This window comes from Rana temporaria, chromosome 1, assembly GCF_905171775.1.
Source record: "Rana temporaria chromosome 1, aRanTem1.1, whole genome shotgun sequence".
NCBI classification, from domain to species: Eukaryota; Metazoa; Chordata; class Amphibia; order Anura; family Ranidae; genus Rana; species Rana temporaria.
In genome coordinates, this window is record NC_053489.1 from 195,781,910 (window position 1) to 195,809,665 (window position 27,756).

A 27,756-nucleotide genomic window follows, 5' to 3' on the forward strand; every position below is an offset into this window, starting at 1 on the left:
TTAGGATTTCCCCCCCTTGACAGGACCGGGAGCTGTGTGTTTACACACACAGCTCCCGGTCCCCGCTCTGGCACACGCACGGGAGTCGGGGGCACCCCTGGTTGCTTGCGAGAGAGCCGACGTAGAGCTACGGGCTCTCGCGCAGGAGAGCCAACCTGCCGCCATAGAATGACGGCGGCAGGTCGGTAAGCAGTTAAGATCATAATGTTCTTACATGGCTCACTCCAAGCTAGTCACAAGTCTGGTTCAGTTTGTGCACTACTAGATAGCTGGTATGGGGTAAATGTTTGACAGTTGCCCTAAAGCAGCATTTCTCAACCATTTAAATGCCGAGGACCCCCGGTCTCAGGAACCCCTGCTAAAAATTATTATATCTACAACTCATAATACATTAGTGTGATGGGCAGTGGGAGGAATGTTCCTTACACTTGTGGCCATTGGGAAGATGGGAAGAATTATCCCCTTACAAATAGCTAAAAAGATCAATGGTGCCAGTGGGAACTTATGTAGGAGGCAGAAATTGTTGATTGCTCAAGGAACCCTAAGTAACCTTTGAAGGAACCCTAGGGTTCCATGGCACCCTGTTTAAGAAATCCTGCCCTAAAATGGCATAATAATTTTAGCACTTGATTCGTTTTCTATGTAGGGCTAGGTGACAGTGTCGTAAAGGACATCCCATGATCACTTTTGCTTACTTTTCCTTTGTTATGATTCACTGAGTTTGGCCATGTCAGCAATCCAGGGGAGTGGTGGCTTCCGCCCCCTGGTCATGTGACAGTGATTTGGTCTGGCAATTGGCAGTTAGGCTCGATACAATCATCAAGTTTGGCATATGCTCCTCCATACCTGAAATTGGTGGTTATATCCAAAGGAGCTGCCAGGGAGCGCTATGTGCAAGTAAGGAGAGTAAAGGGGGGTTGAGGGGCCTTTTTCAGAGACACAATCACTTTGCACTAAATGGGCAAGGCATGTCAATTTTTTCAAGTTCCCAGCCTATTTATACAAGCCCTCTTAACCACCATTAAGACAAACATGGTTCCATACTATGAAAAATTATGTTGTCTTTCTCGTGGCATGTAAAATGATATGCAATAATACAGTATTGAACAAGCATCAGGAAGGTAAAAAGGTGAAAATGGTGCCCTGTGAAGAGATAGAGGGGCTAATTACCATAGCTAATGTCAGAATCACGCACTTCCCCAAGACCTAGGCTTGTTGCTTACATTATAAATACACCACTGAAGACAATTGAAAGTAGCCACTCTTAACATGTATGGCTGCTCAGTAGAGATGCTGACATTCACCACTAAAGCCATTGCTTACTATGTAATCCCATGTAAAATTTGCCTTCATCTTTCCTTCAGCTATCCCCTGCCAACAGGTGTACATTATTTGTTCTCTACAGTTCTCATTCCTCTTCTTATCATCCCCTGGTTCTTTCTCACGCCTTCCCTATCCCCTTTCCCCCTGCCCCCCCTTTGTTTCCTTTTTTCCTCTCACTTTTCCAGAAATGGAGAGGTGGTAGACAACATCTCTTTGGCTTGGAGGAACTTTTTTGGACAACTATATTTTTACTTGTCACCATTCAAGCTATTGTGCACCTGTAGCACCCTCTACCATAGGTAGGTGCTAGATGTGTAGTGTTTAAGGTTCTGTCAGCGTAGGTAAATTTAAACAGGCCTAATGCTGCAAGCTAGGCCTGTTTGTTTTTGATCTGGGGGGAGGGAGTGGTTTGTGTAGCAGTGGGTGCTTTCAGTGAGAATGTTCTGGAAGAGGGGCATGGCTGAGAGTTGGAGTGGCATGGAGTACATGTGAGGAGCACTGACCAATCCCCAACTAGAATTGGCAGGAGGCAGGCCTCCTACATATACTCACAGTCAGTCTGCTGGGGAGGAGTTGTCGGCTGGGTGAATTGAAAGATGGAGTGCTAGACTGCGTGCTGGAGAGACACCCCCATCTGGGGGGTGTGGATTCAATGGAGGAGCTCGGGAGCTGGGAGGGAGCCTCTCCTTTTATGGTCATAGAGAGGTGTCCTGGAACAGGAGCTGGAGGAGCAGTTGGTCCGCATGGTTGGGTAATTCTTTCAGGAAGGACTCAGGACAGGAGTTGATGAGTGAGGCACAGTGGATATCTGGAAGAGTCATGCCAGGGGAGCTGGGTGCAGAGCCAGAGGAGAGACTGTGGGGTTTTGTGTCAAGTCGCTGCAGTCTGAGGCTCAGAATTTGCAAGTCGGGCTTGCTGGGATCAGTAGTCCATCATCAAGTATGCTTTTTTAATCAAATGTTCAGTGCCATCAAGAAGGGGTACTGCAGGCCCCTGGCCTTATTATTCATCAAGAGAAGTTTCAGCTAGGAATTATTCAGAGTAAGGCCTAGCCTATTCAAGATGGTGGGACAGGATGACTAATGCTGTGACAGGGAAGTGTTGCGCAGGAGGTGAAGAGTCCTGGAGGTAGAAGTCTTCAGGGAGAGTGCAGAGGCGGGAGAAGTTCTAAGGTGAAAAGTCTGTCAAGATTAGAGTCCACCATTTTTGTTCTGTGAAGATAATGAGTAACCATTTGCTAAGCCGGATCAGCTCCAGCATTGCAAATACCAATTTTTTTATGGGCATCCCATATCCCTTTCCCCCAACCAAGTTCAATCCCCCCCCAAATAAAACAACAAAACAAAGCAAAATACATTTTATTGTCTACAAGTATGATGTATGGATGTCTAGCAGCAGGCTGAATATGCGTGGATGTTAGTAACTAGTGGCAACACACCGCTACACACCTTTATGGCAACAATTTTTGGTTTTGGTTCAGTTTCCCCATCCTGGCCTGGATTAGCCAGAAGCTGCAGCCACCTTGCATTGCTTGGTCTGTAAGGTATTTCTATGCTCTTTGTAACGATGGCTATATCTCAATGTGTTCTGCTGTCTTTCCATTATGTATTTTATGTATTTATATGTATTTATATTTATATATACATTATATGCCTTTTATAAAACATTATGGACAAAAAAAATGCGCCCTGTGACTTCAATACAATTCATATCAGGCATGATGCAAGATCTACGTGATTGATCAATGAAAAATATTTGATTTTTCTTCACAACAAAACACTTTTTTATGTTGTTTTTTTTTTTTTTTACATATCCAGCATAGGAAACATTTGTTTATAATTCTTCTTTTGGCTACAGGGCATTTTAAAAATTCAATAACCACAAATAGCCAAGTATTTGGCAGGTACAACATGATTCCCCATTTTACTGGTTTAGAATACTTTAGAATAAAAGTATCTCCTTTTTTCTTTTCTTTTTTTTTTTAACCCGCTGATTCCCCAGCCATTAGGTGAGCACAGACTTTTTCTGCATTAGTCAGTACTTATTAACATTACCTTCATCCCTTAAGTTCCAATTATGTTAGCAGTGTAAAGGCCAGATCCATCACAGTCTCCGTAAAATTAGCTTCCTTGTGTCCAGTATGAATGTTCATAAAATATTGTTTGTTTGCAACTGTTCTCTACAAGACTTATGGGAGCCGATCCAGCCGGCGGATTTCTAGCTTTTTTTTGTCTGTAGATTGTTCAAGGATGTGGAAACCTGGTTCCCTACAGACACTTCACAGTAAAACAACGAAACTGAGCGTTTTAGTGATTAATTGTCAGTGAAGGAGCCAGAGGAAGTTTAAAAGTGGTCGCAGGGCTCTGGTGTATACCATTTGTACAAGCAAAGTCCTGAATGTTTTTCCATTAAAACCTTTAAAGGAAACTTTTACTGAGAGAAATAAAGAGAAAGTGATTGCTGATCTCTGTCTGAAAATACTGTTTCCCTAAAGTTCTTAAGCTTACCACACACGTTAAACTCTGATTGTACAATCCCCTTTGGATCTATCACAACTATTAGGTAGATTCAGGTACAATGGTGTATACTTGCGGCGGCGTAGCTTAGCGTGTTTAGGCTACGCCGCCGTAAGTTAGCTAGGCAAGTACTTGATTCTCAAAGTACTCGCCTGCTAAGTTACGGCAGCGTAGCCTAAAGCGAGCGGGCGTAAGGGTGCCTAATTCAAATGTGTCTAAGGGGGCGTGTTTTATGTTAATGGGGCTTGACCTTACGTTTTTGACGTTTTTTGTAAACTGCGCATGCGCCGGGCTCCTACATTTCCCAGTGTGCATTGCGGCTAAGTACGCCGCACGGGCCTATTGATTTCGACGTGGACGTAAACTACGTAAATCCCTATTCACGGACGACTTACGCAAACAACATAAAAATTTCGAATTTCGACACTATCTTAGATATGTTTAAGCGTATCTCTGTTTGAGAATACACTTAAACATAAGTCGGCGTAGATTCTGAGTTAGGTCGGCTTATCTACTGATAAGCCGGCCTAACTCTTTCTGAATCTACCTACTTGTGTAGTACAGGGCTGTCCAACATTTTAACTTTCCTGGACCACACTGGAAGAAGAGCAATGGTTTTGGGCCGCACATAAAAATACACTAACAATAAGGACAGCTGATGAGCAGAAAAAGTTGAGCAGATCACAATTTAACGATCACTGATATAGATAATGTACCTATCTGAGGAAAAAAACTTTTTTGTAAATTTGTATATTGTAAAAGTAAAAGAAGGCAACATAGAATAAGAGTGATGTTTGATGCTGTTTTTGATAGACGAACGCATCTAGGGAGACTAGGGAGAGTGCAGGGATATGCTGTCCTACCTGGAAGCCTCCCCACTTGGATATGGACCGGTCAGGTCCCATTCCGCTCCTTGATACAGACACTGTTTGCACACCTGTGATCTTCTGCTAATGACTTAATGGTACATCTGTAAGTGCTCCCGGTTGGGTTGCCGTTCCTTCCCGTCAGGCTTGTTGTGTATTGCTGAACTTCAATTACAATATATTCCTGTTTCTCTGCATTTGGACTTTAAATGTTTTCTACCGTCACACCACGCTGCAGCCACCCACATGCTCAATCAGCTGTTGCAGCCAATGCAGCCAATCAGTGTATTCTAACAGCATGGCAGTCTCCCTGCTGTCAGAAGACAATAGAGAGGATTCCTCTATCCACCTTGAATGTGTGTATGGGGGAATTGGATCAGTTTTTTGTTCAGCCAATTGAAACATGTATGGCGAGCTTAAAGTGGATGTAAACCAATTCATAAAATTTGACCAGTACATATATCTGTAGTGTTTTCTTATCTCTCTCCAAAGCACTGAGTTCCTTGTGTCTCTGCTGTTTCGTTTCTCTGTTATCAGCATGATAACTTCTGACATGTTCTCTGAGACAGGAGAAAGCAGCCTGAGATTTGTGTTGGGGGAGGTTGCTATAAATAGATTAGCAGAGAGCTTGTTGTCTCGTCACAGCACAGCTCTGCAAGTCTCTGCCTAAGTGGAGTGGGGGTGTGTGCCGTTCCTCCAATCAGTTGTCTATCAGTGTAAGCCAAGACTACACTCACAGTGCAAGATGAGGAAGTAAGGGCCAGATTCACAAAAGAGATACGACGGCGTATCTACTGATACGCCGTCTTATCTCTGTTTCTAACTATGCGGCTGATTCATAGAATCATTTACGCATAGCTAGTCCTAAGATCTGACAGGTGTAATGGACTTACACTGTCGGATCTTAGGATGCAGTACCGCGGCCGCCGCTGGGGGCATTTCTCGTCGTAATCCAGCGTCGGGTATGCAATTTAGCACTTACGGAGATCCACAAAGCTTTTTCCCTTCGTTAAGTCGCCGTAAGTGTTAGTTTGCCGTCGCAAAGATGGGGTACCTTTACAAAAGTGTAAAGGTACTCTACCATGCAAAAGTATACCCGTCATTCCCGCGTCGGTTTTAAATTTTTTTTAAATCTTTTATTTTTCCCGCCGCAACTCTTTTTTACCCATCGCGATTCACAAAACTCGGCGCAAAGCACGTCGGGAAAATAGCGTCTGGAGAATGCGCAGTACGTCCGGCGCGGGAGCACGCCTAATTTAAATGGGACTCGCCCCAATTCGATTTGGCCCGCCTTGCGCCGGACGGATTTAAGTTACACCACTGCAAATTTCCAGGTAAGTGCTTTGTGGATCGGGCACTAACTTGTGTAATTTGCGGCGTTGTAACTTAAATCAGAAAAGTTACGTTGCGCCCGCTGGCTGTGAATCTGGCCCTAAAATTCTAACACAAGAATTCCATAGAATATAGAAAGGGAAAGACAGCAGATATGCATGTAAAACTTCTGTAGGGAGATTTGTTTAATCTCTGTGTATCATCTGAGGCTGTTCACTTCACTGGGTATATGTGAGGGTTTACCTCCACTTTAAAGAGGAAGTAAACTGCACCACTCAGCATTTATCAGCATTCTAATCTCTAATTTAAACCCAGAGTGGGCACTAGGAGAGGGGAGAGCAGTGTGAGCTGATTTGTGAATATGAATTGCTTTAGTGCTTCTGCAGTGAACTAGATGGATTGTTCACCAATACTTGCAGCTACAGAAGTCAGTAAGTGTTTATTTTAAAACTCATTTATGCTTTTTAAGAATTTTAAAATGCTTCCATGTCTATAGCCTGGCAACAGGTTCAGTTTAAGTTTCTCCAAGTTTGGATGGGGTACTAATAGTTTTGCCTGCAACTGTGAGGCTTTGTACACACGACCGAACATGTCTGCTGAAACTGGTCCGTCGGACCAGTTTCCGCTGACATGTCCGACCGTGTGTAGGGCCTACCGGACAGTTTTCCGGCCTAGCGGACAGGTTTCCGGCGGACAAAAGTTTCTTAGCATGCTAAGAAACTTGTCCGCTGGAAGCCTGTCCGTCGGACATGTCCGATGGTCAATACGACTCATCGGACATGTCCGCTGGCCCGAAATCCCACGCATGCGTTGAAGTGATTCGATGCATGCATGGAAGCATTGAACTTCCGGGTTCGCGCACGTGGCCGTGTCATCGTCGCCGCCGTCACGTCACCGCGTATTCTGTCCGCGGGGAATTTGGTCTGATGGTGTGTACACACATCAGACCAAAAGATCCCAGCAGACATGTCCGATGAAAACGGTCCGCGGACCGTTTTCATCGGACATGTCTGGTCGTGTGTATGAGGCCTCAGAGAAAATAAAGAATTGTCTTTCGTTATAAATTTAAAGGGGGTATATTGAGTCACTTGTTCTCATCTGTCACAATTAGCTGTATGCATTAATAAGTTAACATTCACAAATTGTAATAGTTTTGAGGTCCACATTCTCTTTTGTAATATAAATCTCTTTTCTCTATACAGGCTCATGGAAATTACACCAAATCTCAGGGTCACCCAGGTAAGCACGCATCTTATTACCTGGGGAAATGTGCACATACACTGTATACCCAAAACCTAGAGGCTTTCTGGTAAAGATGAGAAAGTAATGTATTTAGGTGATGTGGATCCCTTTAATAACTCTGCCAGGTGAATATTTGATTCTCACAGTGGTATATGCCACCTCGCATATGTCTGTTGATTTTTTTTATGCATACTTTTTTCAGAAGTTTTCTGGCCATTCATGTGACAAACAGGGTCCTTCTTCACTTTTTCTAATGTGTCGGGTGGTCCTCAAGAATGCAGAGATTGTCGCTGATGCATACCTCGTAACATCAGCAGAAAGATACACAACCTAGAAATGAGAAAACATGGCCTGTGGAGTGCGCCATAGTGAAAAGTGGATGCAGTTAAATTGGTATATTGGCCAGAGCCTAAAGGAACTTAGTTAAATATAGTCTAAGCCTACATGCAGTACACACTGCATACACTTGCCCCAGTCCTTGTGCCTACAAAATAATCCTCAACTGAAATATCACAAGTGAGTTTACGTAGAGACATATAAACCTAAAGGACCATTTAAAAAATAAATAAATTGTAATATGGACAAAGGGCTAACATTTTGTATGATCCTACTCTCACGAAGAAGTCTTTAAATAGTTGGAATCTACTTAGCAACAAGCAACTGCAGGGACAATAAATCCTTTGATCAGGAGTATGCAATATACAGTATTAAGCCCTTTTTTACATATAAGACAGTGTATAGAAGCAAGCAGTTGCAGTATGTGTCAAAGTGCCCCTTATATTGTTGGTAAGCAGGAGAAAAAGATGATCATTGTCTTTGGCTAACAGGAGGAAAAAATGGCCAGTGTCGGTGGTCAGTGGGAGAATAAAAATTTCAATATTGATGGTTAAAAGGAGGAAAAATGTCTGGCATCAGAGGGGAGGAAAAAGTGCCTAGGGCTGGTGGTCAGATAGAGAAAACAAAAAAACATCAATAAAAATCAACCGAAATAACCAGCATCGGTAATCATCTGAGGTAAAAAAAAAAAAAAGCCGGGACTGGTGTTAGTGGTTAAATAAAGAAATAATAAAGAAAATGCTTTGTGTGGTGGTCAAAGGGAGGAAAAAAATACCCAGTGGGTGGAAGAGGGGGCATCAGCGTTCATCGGGAGAGAGAAGGAGGGTATTCGCGCCCGGGAGGGTGGGGGAGAAGGGGGGCATTTGTCCTCTGTGGGGGGAAAGTGGGGTCCTGGTATTCTGCCTGGGTAGAGGCTGGCCACTGGGGGTAGAGTAAGGGCACTGGTACTCTGTACAAGGAGGGGGCACTGTTGCTCTGTGGAGAGAGAGAAAGGGGGCACTTTTGCTCTATGCGGGGGGGGGGGGTACTGTTGAAGGAGGGGGTGGGGAACTTATGCTGTGAGGAGGGAGAGAAAGCACTAGCACTCTGTTGAGGGAGCGGGGGGTGCACTAGTGCTCTGTGGTGGAAGTGGTGGGGCACTTGTGGTCTACAGAAGGAGGGCTCTGATGCTTTGCTGGCAGAGAAGGGGGACACTGGTACTCTAGGAGGGAGACACTAATGTTCTGTGGAGACACTGGTGCTTGATAACGTTAGGGTTGGGGGGGTCATTGGTGTTCATTGGGTATCATTGGTGTTCAGTGGATTACTTACCAGTCCACACTCTTCATCCCACAACACTGCCTCCCACTACTAGAACTATAATGCTTATACTGGGCAGGGGATCACTACACCTCACAGAGCAGAAGACAGGTACAATAATGAGCATTCCAGCATTCGATCAGCAGTGGGACACAAAATCCAGGTGTCCTGCAAAATCTGCAACTGTTTGGAGGTATAGTTACTGTACTAAAGCAAAACCATCAATTATATTCATTTTAATATAATACTGTATATATGGAGTATATACCTCTTTATGCAATCATAAATTATACTTTCCAATATTTGTATCTTTTACAACGAAAGGTAAAACACTGTATAGAAATTATGGTAACATAAGTAAAGCTTATCCAAGTGTTTATTTTCTCCGGTACAAGAGTTTATTTTGTTATGAATGATTTGGCGTGTATCATGAAAGTGTATGTAAAAAACTGAATATTTCATCACAGCCCCGCTATGAAGCCCTCTCAGTGTTTTATTCAGGGCTTCAGTAATGTGAAACCTTATGATTAACTGAAATATGATTTTCAAACAGTATCAGCACATGTAAAAGCAGCTGGCGAGAATAGCGAGAATGAAGAAAAAGCACGCTTTTCCTAGGGTGGCCCAGGACAGGTTACAGCAGGCTGGGGACAAATATGAATAGCTAAATTCTCAGTAAATGAAACTGACAGTGGATGGATGGATTAGAATTTATGTTTAATTGAAAGAGTTTTTGACATTTGTTTTTTTTTTCTCTCTCTCTCTCTCTCTCTCTCTCTCTCTCTCTCCCTCTCCCTCTCTCTCCTATTCTTTTCCCTCTCTCTCTCTCCCTCTCTATTTCTCCCTTCTCTCTCTCTCTACTATTCTCTTGTCTTCTCTCTCTCTCTCTCTCTCTCCTATTCTCTTTCCTGTCTTGTCCATCTCTCTCTCTCTCCCGAACTCTCTATTCGCTTTTCTCTCTATTGTGTCTCTCTCTCTCTCTCCCTCTCTCTCATTTCTCTCTCTTCTATCCTCTTCTCTCTCTTGTCTCTCACTCTACTCTTCTCTTTTCTCTTCTCTACTCTCTCTCTCTCTATCTCTCTTCTCTGGTCTTATCCTTTCTTCTCTTCTCTCTCTCTTGTCTCTCTCCCTCCCTCTCCCTGTCTGTCTCTCTTCTCTTCTCTCTCTTCTCTGGTATTCTATTTTCTTCTCTTCTCTTCTCTCTCTCTCTGTCTCTCTATCTCTTCTCTTCTCTTCTCTTCTCTCTCTTCTCTGGTCTTCTATTTTCTTCTCTTCTCTTCTCTCTCTCTCTCTCTCTCTCTCTGTCTCTCTCTCTCTTCTCTTCTCTTCTCTTCTCTTCTCTCTCTCTCCCTCTCTCCCCCTCCCTCGCTCCCTCCCCTCTCATCTCTCTCTCCTATTCTCTTCTCACCCTCTCTTTCTCATATTTTCTTCTCTCTCTCTATCTCTCTCTCATATTCTCTTCTCTGTCTCAATCCCCTCTCTCTCATCTCTCTCTCCTATTCTCTTTGTCTATCTCTCTCTCTTCTCTTCTCTTCTCTTATAATATCTCCTATGTTCTTATTGTCACTTTTATCTTTTACATCATTACTAAAATGGCATACCTGCTGTCACAGAAGGTAGCATGCTTGCTATCAGACATTGAAGTGAAGATGAACCTTTGCAGTACTTCCAAATGTGCCTTGAATGCTGTTTTTTTCTATGGCCTTAGGGCAGGAAGTTTTTGCAGCTACCTTTGTAGTCCCCTTACACCCTGCCCTAATGTAATTGTTGAAGTTGGAGCTTCTTAAACATTTGCTGGTATTGAACGTAATTTCTAACAGACACATGTAGAAGTTACTAGTACATTACCAAGAATAGCATCCCTCTGCGCGCCTTTATGCAAGCACACACACTTCCACCCACAAACACACATTTTTCAATGCTTAGAATGAACCCTAAGTAAATAAACAGTTTACAGTTTAACTTTTGCAGTGGGGGGCGCCATGGAGAATTTTCAAATTTCCTGGAGTTTCCTGGAGTTGGGCTGTAAGAGAATTCTTATTTTTTTCAATTGATATAGAAGTTTACTGAATGCCCAAGCATATTGAGAACAGTGTACTGTATTTTCATGTAATATACATTTTTACTCAAATTGCATGTAAATGTACCAATGTAAGTACGGAAGAGTATTAAGGATGACACAGCATCACATAATCAACAATGAAAAGTACATTTGGGACCTTTTTTAACACAATTATAGTGTTTCTTTGATATCCTTAGCCATTCCCCTTTATGTTTTTGGTAATAATTTAATAATAGAGACAACATATTTTTTTTATTTTTGTGCATGATTTTTTTTTTTCATTTTAAAAGAAGTTTATTGAAGAGCAGTACAGTACAATTTAATACCACAAGAACATTCTGGGGCGGAATGAAATGCACACAATACATATTTAAGTAATCAACTTAGATTAACAACTGTCACTCGGTATTAAGTGGGTAAACCTACTGCACTATGTATTAACAATCAAGCGAAAGTAGGTATACCTTGTAAGTGCACTTAGTTCCAATGTCTGTCCCGGCACCCCCTATGGGTACACACTGTGCCGGGGACTGACTAAATCGTTAAATTCAGGCAGTGCACCGTTAGAGACAGGACTGGTCTCGCGGCTCCGAAATAACTGGAACTTCCAGAGCCGCGTAAGAGTCCTAGAGTAAGGAACATATTGCTAAACTCTAGTGGCTCGGTTCAACCTGGAGTAACCATACGATATCATCTGAAGTATACAATACCTCCTGCGGTTGGGATACCGTAGAGGAAACAATCTCTAACTCAAGCGGTCATAATTAAACTGACTGCTATCAAACAAGGAAGCAGAAAAACAAACAAAAAGAAGAAAAAGGGATAGAAAGTAGAAAAGAGAGAAGAAAAAAGAGAGAAGAGTGTTGCCAGCTGCAGAGTTCAAACGTTCGCGGAGGATGCCTAAATTCCTGGGATAAGGGATATTCCTACATGTCTAGCCCAGGGCTCCCAAATTGCCTCAAATAGTTTATCGGTGTTTAGTATTGAGCTGACCATTTTCTCTTGGTTCATGATCCAAGATAGAGACTAGTGGCTGTTTCCAAGCCCCAGCCAAAGTAATTTTTGCTCCTAGAAGCATGAAGGCTATCAGTTTTTGAGTATGTTTAGGAGCTTGGGGGATGTGAACCCCAAGCAGCGCTATCTGGGGGATTTTGCTACAGGTTGAAGATTTTGTTCCAGAAGCTTCTGATTCTTGGGCAATCCCACCAAATATGAAGCATGGAGCCCTGGGCTTGACATTCACGAAAACATAGCGGGGAGGCATCTGGGAACATCGCCGCCAGTCTACTGGGGACCAGGTACCATCTCATTAAAACTTTCAGATTAGCTTCTATCAGAGAAATGTTAACAATTCCTTTAAAAGCTCTCATTCCTAACTTATGCCACTCCTCCAGGTCCCAGGTCTCTTGTAGATCTCTCTCCTACGCCTCCATGTAAGAGAATTTGGAGATAGGCTCTGATAGCAATGTGTATACTATGGAAATGCCTCCTTTTTGCTCCGTCGTTCGGCCACACCAACGCTCATAGCGAGTGAAGTCTGGGGGGTAGGGCTTGTTCTTCCAAATTGATGATACAAAGTGAAAAATTTGGGAGTGCCGGATCTTCTCTGAGTCCGGCAACTCCAACTTCTCCACAGAGTGTTTCTCATGATTTTTTTAATCATGACTGTACTTTGTTGTGATGCGCAAAGGAAGGAGTAGGGTTAGTGACATGCGATGTGGTCATCATTTTTGCTTAGTCTATTAATCTGTATCATGCTAAATGGTAAAGATTTCTTATGAGTAGCACTTTAAACATTGCAGCTCCCATTACCATGCAGTTGAGTTGACCGTGTTGCTGTACATCTTGTAAACCATCACACACTGCGACTCTGTTAGAAGATCCTATAAAAAGACTGTTTAATTATAGTACTGGTTAGTATGTCTGTGTTTAAAACTCCACGTTTGACCACACAGTTTCATGCATTTTAAAATAAAGAGTTATTTTATGACACATTATTATTTTAATAGTTACATAGAACAAGGAAACATAGAAAAGTGACTGCAGAAAATGTTCAAGACAAAAACCAGATAGAAAAAGACCAAGTTATCCATCGCGTATGCCCTTTAGCTCACTAGAGTTCATTTACTAGATAAAGCTAAGATGAACTCCAGGCCAAGAGCTAAATGTTCACGTACAGTTTAGGTTGTTTTAGTTCCCAAAGGTTTTATAATTTTTTTAGGCTCTCTTAAAATTTCGGTTTTCATACTATTTCCGATTGCAGATAGAAGGAATGTTTAATGATTTTGTTCATATTTTCTTTATTTTTATTATTATTATTTACAACATGAGGGCAGACAGTACAGTTGGACTTCAATTCAATACAGGAGGAATCTGAGGGCCCGCTCGTTAGAGCTTACAATCTAGAAGGGAGGGTCAAGTGATACAAAAGGTAATAACTGTAGGGGATGAGTTGATGAAGAGAATGAAAATACAGTTGTTAAGTGTGGGCAGGATAGGCTTCTCCGAAGAGAAGGGTTTTCAGGTATCGTCTAAAAGCAAGCAGAGTAGGAGATAATCGGACAGATTTGGGTAAGGAGTTCCATAGGATGGGAGAGGCTTGGTTAATTGCCAGTACTCATTGTTCCACGGTGGCTCACCTGTTGATCATCTCCTGCTCATCAGTCAAGCCCATAGCCAGCCCCTTCTGGGGTTAAAAATGCCTTCAAATTTCTTCAAATGCCTTCGACTGGTCAACATATTTAGAGACTCTCTGCTGTGTTCCTGTTGAAGACTTGCCAGGCTGATGTTCCTTCTGGGTCCTGATCCTGTCTGCTGTCTCTGACTATGCTGATCCCTGGCTTCCTGATTTCCTGACTTGTTCTGATTTCCTGACTTGTTCTGACTACCAGATTTGGCTACTAAACCCTGGCTATGTTTTGACTACATTTACCATTTTTTATTAAAAGGTGTAATTTTTTACTGCATTTTCTGTCTCCGTCTGTTTAATGGTTCCTGACAGTAGGCGAAGGCCATGAATTCAGAAGATGCAGGCAATCCACCTAGTGGTGATATTTTTTCTAGGTTTAATGAGCAGGATCACTGCGTGGATCAGTTTGCCATAGCATTACAGATACTCCTGATTTGCACTGCTCACCTGGATCCTCCCACTGTGGCTGTTCCGGTACAACATGTGTTGCAGGCCATCCCTGCTGCTCAAATATTATCTCCGTAAGAGGTTCCGCTTTTTTTCCCCAGAGATTTGGGGGTGATCCAGTTCAATGCAGAGGGTTTCTCAACCAGGTTGGGATATACTTTGAGATGCTGCCCCAGGCATTCCTCATGGACAGAAGCAACGTAGGCTTCATTATTTCTTTGCTTTTTGATAGAGCCTTGGCCTGGGCAAACCCCCTATGGGAGACGCAAACACCCATTGTCCTGAATTACCCAGAGTTTGTGGCTTCCTTTGAAAGGGTGTTTGACATTCCTGCATGCTCTACTTCTGCTGCCAAGAGCCTATGTCCATCAAACAGAGCACCAGAACTGTTGCCAATTACGCCATTGAATTCTGTCTGGCAGCAGAGATCGCTTGAAACAATGAGGCCCTCGTGGCTGCTTTTTCTCGATGTTTCTCAGATAACATAAACGGTGAGATAGCAGCCCGAGACATACCTATAGATCTGCAGAAGTTGATAAGGTTTGCCTTTCTCATTGACTCCAGACTTTGAGAGAGACCTTTCTTTAAGGATCGCTTGTGGAAGCCTCCTGTATGTTTGGCTCCGAGCTTTGCAGTCCCACCCTTGCCTCCTGGTACTGAGCCCACCAGTGAAGTAGAACCCATGCAGTTGGGCTTCACACGTCTCTATGCGGATGAGAGGGCCTTTATAAGGAGGGAGAGATTGTGCCTTTATTGCACTTCTTGAAGTCTTGTCCTACCCATCTGGGAAACGTTTGCACCTAAGGGCCTGTAGGGGACAGACCATAGGTGGCATTGTTACATCCCCAGTTACCTTGAAGGATAAGCCTCTAGTTTTGGTTACCTTTCCGTGGTCTGAGTCGTCAATCGTTACACAGGCTCTAATCGACTCTGGGGCTGCAGGCCTGTACATAGACAGTGCCTTTGTGTCCAAGCACTTGATTCCGTTGCAGCTTTGTGTCACTCCATTTGCTATTGATGGGAGACCTCTACAGCCTGCCTATGTGACTCAGGAGACTGCTCTATTGACTATGGTGGTAGGGGCTCTTCACCATGAGATAATCCATTTTCAAGTAATTTCCTCTCTTCATTATCCAGTGGTTATTGGTTATCCTTTGTTACAGAGGCACAACCCCTCTTTTGATTGGCTTTGTGCTGAGGTTCTTTTCAGGTCGCCACAATGCAGTAAGACATGTTTTCGGAAAGTGGCTAGGGTCTTGTGCACATCTTCCCTCACCTCCTTGCCTAAGGAGTACCACAAATGTAGCGATGTCTTTGACAAGGGTGAAGCTGGTAGTTTGCCTCCACACAGGTCATATGATTGCACAATTGACCTTCGACCTGGTGCTATGCCTTCCCGTGGCTGGGTTTACCCTTTGTCTGTCTCAGAGGATAAAGCTATGGAGGACTATGTTGCTGTTTCCCTTTTTGAGGGTTCATCTGCAAATCCTTGCCTCCTGCTGGTGCTGGCTTCTTCTTTGTGAAAAAGAGGAGTGGTGAACTAAGACCTTGTAGCGATTATAGGGGTCTCAATCGCATAACGATTAAGAACGCTTACCCAATTCTGTTGATTACGGAATTAAGGCAGCAACGGTTTTCACAAAGCTTGATCTGAGAGGGGCATACAATCTTGTGAGGATCAAGGAGGGCGACGAATGGAATACTATGTTTAACACCAGGACATGATATTACGAATACCTTGTAATGCCATTTGGTCTTTGCAACGCTCCTGCAGCTTTTCAGGAGTTCATCAATGATGTCCTCTGAGATATGTTGCAGCAATGTGTGGTGGTTTATCTTGACGATATTCTCATATATTCTAAATCCCTACAGAGCCACTACTCAGATTTCTCCTGTGTGCTACAAAGGCTGAGAGATAACCTGTATTGTAAGTTGGAAAAGTGCGAGTTCCATCATGAACAGGTTACATTTCTGGATTATGACATTTCTACTGCCCAGAGAAATTATCTGCAGTTCTACAGTGGCCTCGACCTGTAGGTTTAGATCCGATAAAACATTTTCTTGGCTTTGCCAATTATTATCGGAAATGTATTCAGAACTTCTTTTCTCTGGTCAAATCCCTGACTGATATGACCAAAAAGGAGGGTAAACCAAAGAATTGGTCTCCGGATTCTATTAAAGCCTTTGAGTCTCTCAAGGTTGCCTTTGTTTCAGCTCCTGTGTTGGCATATCCTGATCCTACGCTACCCTTCATTCTAGAGGTTGATGCATCTGAGACCGGAGTGGGCACCCTTCTGTCTCAACCTCCTACCTCTGAGAGTGCTATGCATCCCTGTGGCTACTTTTCTAAGAAATTATCTCCTACAGAGAATTGTTAGCTATCATTTTAGCTCTTAAAGAATGGAGGCATCTCCTCAAAGGTACCCCTGTGTCGGTCCTTATTTTGTCTAACCATAAGAATCTCACATTCTTTCTGAGACTAAATGCTTATCTCCCAGAAGAGCACAATGGCCTTTTTTTCTGTCAAGCTTCAATTACGTAGTCTCATTATTACCAGGTTCTAAGAATGTAAGGTCTGACGCATTGTCACAACAATTTTCCTCCGCTTCCAAGATTGAGTCGGTGCCTGTTCCTGTAATGCCTCTCAACCTCATTCTGGCTACTGTATGCACAAGTCTCACCTCACCTTTGGGTGACAGAATTTGTGCTGCTCAGATCCAGTCTCCTCCCAAGAAACCCGGTCACCGCTTGTCAGGTAACCTGTGGCCAGGTGACAAATGCACCCCGTTGGAGACAGGGGTGCAACGCAGATGGACAGGAAACGTGAGCCCAAGATTCCCCAGGGCGCGGAGTCTAAGGTCCAGCAGGTGTTCACCAGAGCCTCTAGTGGTGAGTATGGCCTTCGCTGCAACTGAACCCAGGTCGCGGCCCCTGGGGTCCCCCAGGTCACACTGCATAGGGAGAGAGGGAAAGCAGCCACTGAGGACACAAAGGATAGTGATGGGCAAGCCGAAGTCGGGGAAACAGGCAGACAAGGGTAACCGAAGGGACAGGCCAGAGGTCAGGGTCACAGGCAAACAGAAAAAGTCAGAGACGAGCCAAATTCAGTACACAGAAAGGTAAACGTAGCACACGGCAGACTGGAACATAAGCAAACAAACAAAGTTGAACAGCAAAGCAGACCTGCAGTGCAACAGTTAATATAGGCTTCTTGGGACGGCCTGAGGTGGGACCATACAGGGAGGAGAGGTGATAAAAGGCCTTTGTAGCTGCTTGTTCCGTGTGTGCACAGACACGACACCATCCAGCTGGCCTCCTACAACCCATACCCAATGGAGAGAGGCCTTAAACCCACCTGTCTATGGATTTTATTGTGAAGTTACCCAACTCCCAGGGCAACACAGTTATTCTTATGGTGGTTGACCACATCCAAAGAATGGGCATCCATTTTTGCTCGGGAGATCTTTCGGTTACATGGGTTACCCAAGGTTATCATCTCTGACAGGGGTACCCACTTTTTCTCCAGGTTTTGGCAAGCCTTTTGTGCACAGTTAGGCATTCAGCTTTCCTTCTCCTCTTCAGAACGAGCCAACCAAGCTTTTGAGCAGTTTCTACGCTGCTATTTTTCTGACCAATATAACAACTGGTCAGACCTCCTACCTTGTGCAGAGTTTGCTTATAATAGTGAGCTTCCCGATTGTCTCCGTTAATGGTGAATTATGATTTTTAACAATCCATGTTGCCTGACTCATTTGTTCCTCAAAAAATTCCTGTGTTAGAGGAGCATCTCCACAATCTTTGTTCCATTCGGGTGCAGGCCAAGAGTCCTTGCAACATGCCAGTGAGAGGTACAGACTCCATGCTGACCACCGACGCCCACCTGCGACTTCCTACGAGGTTGGGGAGAGGGTCAGGCTGTCACTCGTAACATCCAACTCAGCGTTTTCCTTCACTTAAACTGGCACCATGATTTATTGGGCCTTTACGTATTCTCCATAGGATAAACCTAGTGGCTTACGCATTAGACCTTGCTTCTAAAATGCGCATTTCAAATGTTTTTCATGTTTCCTTATTAAAACCTTTATTGTGCAACCGCTTTACCACCTCAGTACCACGTCCTTGCCCGGTGCAGGTTGAGAACCTTGAGGAGTATGAGATACAATCGATCATTGACTCCGTAGATTTTGTGGGTGCATACAGTACCTGGTTCATTGGAGAGGGTACGGTCCAGATGCACACTCTTGGGTCTCATCCTTGGCTGTACATGCTCCTGTACTCCTCCGTGCTTTCCATAGACGTTTTCCCATCAAACCTGGTGGTTCTCCCAGGGAGAGGGGTCATTGAGAAGGGGGTACTGTCAGGGCTGGGCTCTCTGCCCTTCCTTTCTGTGTGTTCAGGTTGCTCAACTGTCGGTTAATTGCCATGACTCATCGTTCCACAGTGGCTAACCTGTTGATCATCTCCTGCTCGTCAGTCAAGCCAACAGCCAGCCCCTTCTGGCTAGTTAAACTGCCTGGTTCATTTCTTTAAATGCCTATGCCTAGTCAACACATCTAGAGACTCTCTGCTGTGTTCCTGTTGAAGACTTGCCTGCTGATGTCCCTTCTGGTTCCTGATCCTGTCTGCTGCCTCTGAATACGCTGATCTCTGGTTTCCCGATTTCCTGGCTTGTTCTGACTACCCAATTTAGTTACTGAACCCTGGCTATGTTTTGACTACGTTTACCAGTTGTACCATTTTATTAAAATGTGATTTTTACTGCATTTTCTGTCTCCATCAGTTTCACTGTTCCTGTCAGGTTGGTATTTTTAAACTAAGTTAGTAATGTAGTTGGGTGCAAAGTTGTGGATGGCTTTGTAAGTTGTTAATATTTTGAATTTGGGTGAGCGGAAGCCAATGGAGAGATTGACAAAGAGGAGTAACAGACACAGAGCGATTGGTAAGGGTGATGAGTCTGGCAGTAGCATTCATGATGGACTGAAGGAGGATAGCCTATGTAAAGGTAAGCCAATAGAAAGAAGTTGTAGTAGTCAAGGTGGGAGATGACCAGGGAAGTGAATAAAGAGCTTTGTGGTGTCATTGGTTAGAAGGAGGCATATTTTGGAGATGTTGCAGAGGTTGAGGTGGCAAAATTTGGACAGTGATTGGATGTGGGACTTAAAGAATAGATCAGAGTCCAGGATTACACCTAGAACCTTGGCATGGACGGACTAATCGTAGTGCCATTAATTTTGACAGAGAGATCAGGGGAAGGGGCACATGGGGGAGGAAAGATTATAAATTTGGTTTTGGATAAATTGAGTTTGAGGAAGTGGTGTGACATCCAGACTGATATATCTGTTAGTAAATAAGTGATATGTGAGGAGACTGAGGGAGTGAGCTAATGGGCAGATAGATTGGATGTCATCAGCATAGAGATGGTATTGGAAGCCATGGGAGGCTATCAGCTGACCCAGGGAGAAGGTGTCGATTGAAAATAGGAGAGGTCCAAGAACAGAACGATTGGGTTTTTGATAATACTAAGGTCACTTCTGCATTAAAACCTTCATACCTGCCATATTCCTTAGCATGGCCCAGTACCAGGATGAATTAATTCTCATGCGCATACAAAGGAATTATGTCATCCTTTGCCAGTCAATTAAAATGACTAAAGACAGATATGAGTACTTATATAGTGCATCTGGAAAGTATTCACAGCACTTTATACTTTTTCCACATTTTGTTATGTTGCAGCCTTATTCCAAAATTGATTAAATTCATTATTTTCTTCAAAATTCTACAAGCAACACCCCATAAAGACAATGTGAAAGAAGTTTGTTTGAAATGTTTGAAAATGTTATTAAAAATTCATACACTCTTTAGAGGAGAGTCAAAGAGAACAACAACTTGCAATTGGTCACCTTAAATACCTTTTTTCATGATTGGATGCACCTGTCTATGAAGTTCAAGGCTTAAAGCAGAGTTCCAGCCTTTTTTGATGTTTATTAAAAGTCAGCAGCTACAAAAAGAATAGCTGCTGGCTTTTAATAAACATACACTTACCTGCTCCACTGTCCACCCCTCTGCCGCACGGAGCTCCGCTCCTCTCCCCCCCTCCCTGCCGGCGCCTCCATCCTAACTGTGGGCACCCGGCCGTGACAGCTTTCGGCTTCACGGCCGGGCACTCACTGTGCCTGCGTGAGTGGTGCTGCGCTACCTGATTGGACAGGCGATTTCCTGAGACCTGTCACGTGTCCCAGTCGATCGCCTACAGGGAGGGGCCGCCAAAAGGCAATATAACGTATTGCCTTAGCGGTCCCTGGACGGAAGGAGGAAGTGGGACATGAAGTCTCACTCCTCCTGAACCCCCCACTCCCCCCAAAAAAAATTACATGCCAAATGTGGCATGTAAGGGAGTGAGGAGTGGATTAAGCGGAGGTTCCACTTTTGGGTGGAACCCCCGCTTTGATGAGCTCAACAAACCAATTGTGTGTTGCAATTAATCAGTGCTAAATAGTTACAGGTATTTAAATCAACAAAATGACAAGGGTGCCCAATTTATGCACCTGTCTAATTTTGTTTTGATGCATTTTGTGCATTTTCTGTTAACCCAATAAACCATGTTTCACTACTGAAATATTACTGTGTCCTTCAGTTATTTGATAGATCAAAATTAAATTGCTGATCCAAACATCCAAGTATTTATAAATGACAATCATGAAAATTGTCAGGGGTTCCTAAACTTTTGCATACAGCTGTATTTGTAGAATTTTGAGGAAAATAATGAATTTAATCCATTTTGGAATAAGTCTGTAACATAACAAAATGTGAAAAAAGTGAAGCGCTGTGAATATTTTCTAGATGTACTGTATGTAAGGCATATAAAACTTCCCTTATTAATGTTTAAAAAATACAAAACTGCATTAAATCGTTTTTTTTATAGATGTCTTTAAATCAGCATCACACTTACCTAAGATAGTAAAAGTTTCTCAGCCAGAAGGAAGCAAAATGTCTGCCTTAGCTGCTAAATTAATAGTAAATAGAATAAACACATAGGTGTTGAGAGGAAAACAGCTTACTGTTTAGTGAATTTGATATTTCCTTTAAGAAGCATATCCCAAGCATTAAACATCATTAATTCTAATTTTACCTTCCCTACAAGAAGAAGGAGAACAGATAATATACTAATTAGTAGCAACTACTTCATCAAACTGACAGCATTGCTAATGCAGGATTAGAACCCACAGTATCCCTCTGTGGTTACATTTTTTTTGCCTGGTTCAGATCTATTGCGCTACAAAGAGCTGAGGAGGAATGCTCAGAAGTAAAAAATTCAGTTTCAGGTTTTCATTATGCTGTGCTAACATTCATAAATGCTGCAGATAAAGTCAGATTATTTTTCTCAGCACTGAACAGATATACTTGCCTATACTTGGTGTATTTTCTAAGAACTTCTTGATACAGTATTGACTCAAATAGTCCTTACTGAATTCAGATCCCCAACAGCTCAAAGAGTCTGTGTAAATACCAAAGTTATAATTGGTTTAAAGGATTGCTGTAAGCACATAAAAACTCCCTTTACATTATTATTATTATTATTATACAGGATTTATATAGCGCCAACAGTTTGCACAGCGCTTTACAACATCAGGAAAGACAGTACAGTCACAACAATACAATTCAATACAGAAGGGATCAGAGGGCCCTGCTCGTTAGAAATTACAGTCTAGAAGGGAGGGTCAAGTGGAACAAAGGGTAGTAGCTGTGGGGGATGATCAGAGGGAAAACATTAAAATACAGTTGTTAGGTGTGGGTAGGATAGGCTTCTCTGAAGAGGAGGGTTTTCAGGGATCCTCTAAAAGCAAAGAAGGAGATAGACGGACAGATTGGGGTAAGGAGTTCCATAGGCTTAGAGAGGCTCTGGAAAAGTCCTGGAGATGAGCATGGGAGCAGGTGATGAGAGAGCTAGAGAGCAGGTGGTCTTGAGAAGAATGAAGAGAACGATTAGGTTGGTATTTAGAGACTAGGTCAGTGATGTAGCTGGGGACAGAGTTGTGGATGGCTTTGTAGGTAGTTGTTAGTATTTTGAATTTTAATTTATTGGGTGAGCGGAAGCCAGCGGAAAAAATTGACAAAGAGGAGTAGCGGAGACAGTGCAGTTGTTAAGGTGGATGAGTCTGGCAGCAGCATTCATGATGGAATGAAGGGGGGATAGCGTATGCAGAGGTAAGCCAATGAGGAGGGAGTTGCAGTAATCGAGGCGAGAGATGACCAGGGAGTGAATTAAGAGTTTTGTTGTGTCATTGGTTAGAAAGGGGCTTATTTTAAAGATGTTTCAGAGGTTGAGGCGGCAAGATTTGGACAGTGATTGGACGTGAGGCTTACAGGAGAGTTCAGAGTCCAGGACTACTCCTAGGACCTTGGCATGTGGGGATAGGCTGATAGTTGTGCCATCAATTTTGACAGAGCGATCAGGAGAAGAGGCACGTGGGGAAGGAAAAATTATAAGTTCGGTTTTGGATAGATTGAGTTTGAGGAAGTGGTGTGACATCCAATCTGATATATCTGATATTAATTAGTGATACGTGAGGAGAATGAAGGAGTGAGTTGAGGGGCAGAGAAATAGATTTGAGTGTTGTCAGTGTACAGATGGTATTGGAAGACGTGGGAGGCTATCAGCTGACCCAGGGAGGAGGTGTAGATTGAAAATAGGATATGTCCAAGAACAGAACCTTCGGGGGACCCCAAGAGAGAAAGGAAGAGTTAGGGAAGATGCCAGAAGAGAGGGAGAGTTTGAAGATGTGGGTTAGAGAGTGTAGAATAGAGCCAGAGGGTGAACATAGCATTTGCGAGGGAACAGGATCCAGAGTTCAGGTGGTAAGATGGACATTAGCAAGTAATTAAGCAACCTTTTCTATAGTGGTAGGGTTGAAAGAGGGAAGTAATGATTGTACCTGTGGGCATGAGGTGTAAAGGGTGAAGGGTATCTGAACAGTAGAGGTCTCCTCACAAATTGTATCAATCTTCTGTTTGAAGTGATTGGCAATCTCCTGGGCGGTGAGTGAGTTAAAGGGGATGGGGCCTTATTCTGTGTATAGTGGGTGGGGGGGGGGGGTAGGGTCAGTCTGTCCAGTGATGCTAGAAGTGAAGTGTTGTAGACAGAAGTGGCTAGGTCAGTGCAGGAAAGGGGTGCGATTTTGTCATAGAGGGTGGTCAGTCGCAGAGTATAGAATAGAAGGGTTGATATGGCGAAGGTTTCTACGAGTAACCGTTAGGCGTTTGGAGGGAGTGGAGGCGGAGGAGAGGGAGAGTGAAATTAATAAGGTAGTGATCAGAGAGAGGGTAAGGATAGTTGGGGAGGTTGCATGGAGTGCATAGGTGGGAAAAGAGTAGGTCAAGGATATTGCCTTCAGAGTTAGTAGGAGCATGTATCCATTGCTTCAGGTCAATGTAGGAGGTTAGACTGAGAAGTTTGGAAGTTGCAGGAGTGTTAGTATTAGTAGGGATGTTGAAGTCCCCAAGAAGGATTGTGGAGATTTCAGAAGAGAGAAAGTAGGGTAGCCAGGCAGAGAAGTCATCAAGAAAGGATGATACTGGACCGGAGGGCAGGTAGATCACAGCTATCCTTAGAGAAACTGTGGAGAAGAGACAAATGCAATGTTTCTCAATTGAGGAGAGTGACAGAGAGAGAGGTGGGTGAAGTACCTGAAAGGTGCTATGTGGGTCTAAAAGGATTCCAAAACCCCCTCCTTTGCGTCCACTGGGTCTGGGGGAGTGAGTCCAAAGAAGACCACCGTGGGATAGAGCAGCAGAAGATGCAGTGTCGGATTAGTGAAGCCAGGTTTCGGTAATGGCGAGTAGATTAAATGAGTAAGCGATAAAGAGATCGTGGAGAGAGGTGAGTTTGTTACAGGCAGAGCAAGCTTTCCAAAGGGCGCAAGAGAAAGAGAAGTCTGGTCTTGGGAAGAAGAGAAATGAGAACTAGATTGTGTGCATTGCGGCTGCAACCAGAGGGTGTTGGGTAATGGGTGTGTTGAGCACACTTAGATGAAGGAGGCTCAGGGTTTGGGGATACATCACTAGAGGATAGGAGAAGCAGAAGAGTGAGGGAGGTAATGTGGGAATGTGATTTATATGAGGGGACATGCCCCAGTGGTTTGGAGTATTGGGCGTGTGAATTTAGAATTAGCCTGAGTTGGTGAGTGCAGTAATAGGGAAAAGACAGAAGTGAGGGTGATATATATAAGATGTGGGGTGGAGAAGAGGGGTGAAGGAAAGACAGTTTAAGGATAGAAGACACAGCTGTCAGAAGGAGTGGTAGACAGTGCATTTTAGGAGGGGGAGGAAGAGCTGAAAGTGTGCACAAGTATACCTGCGTAACAAATTTTAAGGTGTTTTGTGTTCCCTCGCTTTGTGCATTCACTGATGTGCAGAGTCAGAAGTGCTTCCACTTAAAGAAATAGCCCCACTTGGAGAAAAAGCCCCAGCTGCAAATGTGCCCCTTGCAAATTCTTCCCCCAAAGGATGCTTATATTTAAACTGATGGGAATGGGGGGTGGCTGCATTTCAATTATCTAATCAGGAGGTAATAAAGGTTTGCTGGTTAAGGCTGGGTTCACACTATACTACACAACAGTAGTACAACTTTCATCCTACTTTGCTCTGCGACATCAGTCCTACTACATTGGTCCTACATTGATCCTACATTGGTCCGACATCCATCCGACTTTCATGACTTTGTGATAGTCTGACTTGTTCTTTGACCAATCAAAACAATCCCAGTGTGAGATAAATTCCTTTTACTGCTGTTGTAATCACCATGTCGGATGTCAAAAGTTGGATGGTAAGGACAAGGATCCTACTTTGGTCCGACTTCAATGATATTCAATGGGCTGAAGTAGGATCAAAGTCAGACCAAAGTAGTACAGGGAGCATTTTCAAATTCGGACCAACATGTGTCGGACCAGTTAAGACAAGTCTCATTGAAGTCGGATCAAAGTAGGATCCTTGTCCTTACCATCCGACTTTTGACATCTGACATGTGATTACAACAGCAGTAAAAGGAATTTATCTCACTCTGGGATTGTTTTGATTGGTCAAAGAACAAGTCAGATCAAAGTAGTATCCTGTTCATGAAAGTCGGATGGATGTAGGACCAATGTAGGACCAATGTAGGACCGATGTCGCAGAGCAAGGTAGGATGAAAGTCGTACTTCTGTCGTGTAGTAGTGTGTGAACTCAGCCTTATAAGGCAAAATTCTTAGACCCCTTTCACATTGAGGAGTTTTTCAGGCAGGATAGCGCTAAAAATAGCGCTGCTATACCGCCTGAAAAACTCCTTCACTGCCTACTCAATGTGAAAGCCTGAGGGCTTTCAGACTGAGGCGATGCGCTGGCGGGAGAGAAAAAATTCTCCTGTCAGCGGCATCTTTGGAGCGGTGAGAGGAGCGGCATGTATACCGCTCCTTCCCATTGAAAACAATGGGAAACCGCGGCAATACCGCCCGCAATGCGCCTCTATAGAGGAGCATTGCGGGCGGTAGTAACCCTTTATCGGCCGCTAGCGGGGGCTAATACCGCACCGCTAGCGGGCGATTCCCGCGGCAATCCCGGCGGTATAACGCTGCTATTTTTAGCGGCGTTATACCGCCACCGCGGCTCCCGCCCCAGTCTGAAAGGGGCCTAACTTCAGAAACAGATCAGCAAGAGGGCACTAAAGTTAATGGGCCATAATTTTGGGTAAGACAAGGAAGATAACAAAGCATTGTAATGTGGACAGGTCTACAGAGGGTTAAGAAAAAATAACATGCTAGTATTAATAAATAGACATAAGCAAAGCAGATAGCAGTGTTTCAGTTTTTGGGTGAAGAGGTTTCAACATAGCAATTTAGACTAGGGAAAACACTTTTCAGTTTTTAATTCTGGGTGGATGGCATTTAGCTGCAAACATACCTGTGAAGAGACAGAGAATCAATATAATGATGTCACAACACGACTAGAATACAAACCATGTTCACCAGGTAAAAGTGTCGTACCAAGGTGTACATGTACCTGGCTGTAAAAGGTATAATAAATAAAAATAATTTCACAGGAAGGATTTTTTATATACTCATAGTGGTTTGTCGTCTGTTCTAGTTTCGATAATTCTAGCATTTGTATCGCTATTTTGGAAGTATAATTCTATATGCTTAAAAATGAAAGTTTGACTGTTTCACATAGTATCCAGTTTGATTTTACCATCCCATGCCGTAAAAAAGAGGTGCCTTTAAATATACTTTAAAGCTGAACTCGGAGGGGTTATTCAAAACTACCCCATTCAGTGAAGCTCATCCTGTACTACAAGGGTAAATGCTTGTTTTTGTCTAGGATACCATTTAAAAGCAATTTTTCTTACCTTATCCCTCTGATGCTCTGGGTTGTGGATGTGCTCTCAGCTTCCCCACTTACAATGCAAGACTTCTGGTACTAAATTGTACATGATGACATCAGAGCACTGAAAAGAAGTTACTTCTGGTAACGGGGGGACTGGTCGTATGGAAATTAGGTAAAATAAGAAATTAACCTTTGCACTGGGTAGTTTTGAACTATCCCCTGAAATCCAGCTATATAATATATCTAAGCCACTTATTGTTTGGGCCAGGAGTTGGCAAAAGGTCATGCGTGATCTTTCCATAGATGGTAATCATTGGATGAGTAGATCAGGTTTCCGTGGTGCTAACTCCTCATCAAAAGTGTTTTACTTCCCATTTGCAGAGTGGCGCAGGGAAGTAGTTATGAGACATACCAACCTGTTCTGATGTGCTGGGCCTTACAATCCTCCTCTTGTGTTTATCTCAGGTGCTTGCCTAGGGGGTAGAAATAAATGGGATGTAATGATCGCACTGGGGGAAATATTGGTGGCACTGATGGATAATCTAGTTAGTGCAGAGAGAGCGTACTTGTGTTCAGAGTGTTAACTGGTAATTGGGCATAGGGGGCATGTCAGGGGACACATGGGTCTACTCTAGGTCATATGCATAAGTATCCACTGTCTGAAATCTGGATAACAGACAATTGACCCCTGCACTCTGCATTACTTAATCCGGACTTGTGCACTCAGCGTAACTTACTCCTGCCTTCTGCACTATGCGTTACATACTACTGACCTCTAAGCTATGCATTACTTACTCCTGGTCCTTGCACTCTACCTTACATACTATTGACCTCTGAGCTATGCATTACTTATACCCCTTTCACACTCAAACCTCGTATACATGTACAGGTTTCCCGGCGGACTTTTTACCACCGGGAAACCCGAGGGGAAAACCGAGAACCTGCTTGGTAACTTTTTCCCCTTATACACGACCGGGTTTCCCGACAGGAAAACTGCCATGAGAGCTTTGGTCGGGAATTCCGGCCGTGTGTATGCTCCATCGCAGTGTTTCCCATAGAAAAACTGCTGGGTTAAAAACCGCCGGGAATCCCAGCGGGAAAAAAGAGCTGGTTCGCTTTTTTTCCCGGCAGTTTTCCTGCCAGGAAAGCTACGATGGAGCATACACACAGACGGTTTTCTCGATCAAAAGCTCTCATGGCAATTTTCCCAACACGAGGCTTGAGCCACGATCAGCCTTAATGGTAAAGTGCTGCTTTACCGCTGTTTGAGCGGCGCTATTTGGCCGATAGCGG

General features: G+C 43.6%; 1 protein-coding gene across 2 annotated transcripts in view; it reads left to right on the top strand.

Annotated features, from left to right (window-relative positions):
* ADGRD1 (adhesion G protein-coupled receptor D1) overlaps positions 1-27,756 on the top strand; it is an 802,257-nt gene that overhangs the window by 25,643 nt on the left and 748,858 nt on the right. For both annotated transcript variants that reach the window (XM_040347511.1, XM_040347515.1), the window contains exon 2: positions 7,240-7,276. In XM_040347511.1, coding sequence (XP_040203445.1) covers positions 7,240-7,276 — 37 coding nt within the window. The remainder of the gene's footprint in view (positions 1-7,239; positions 7,277-27,756) is intronic.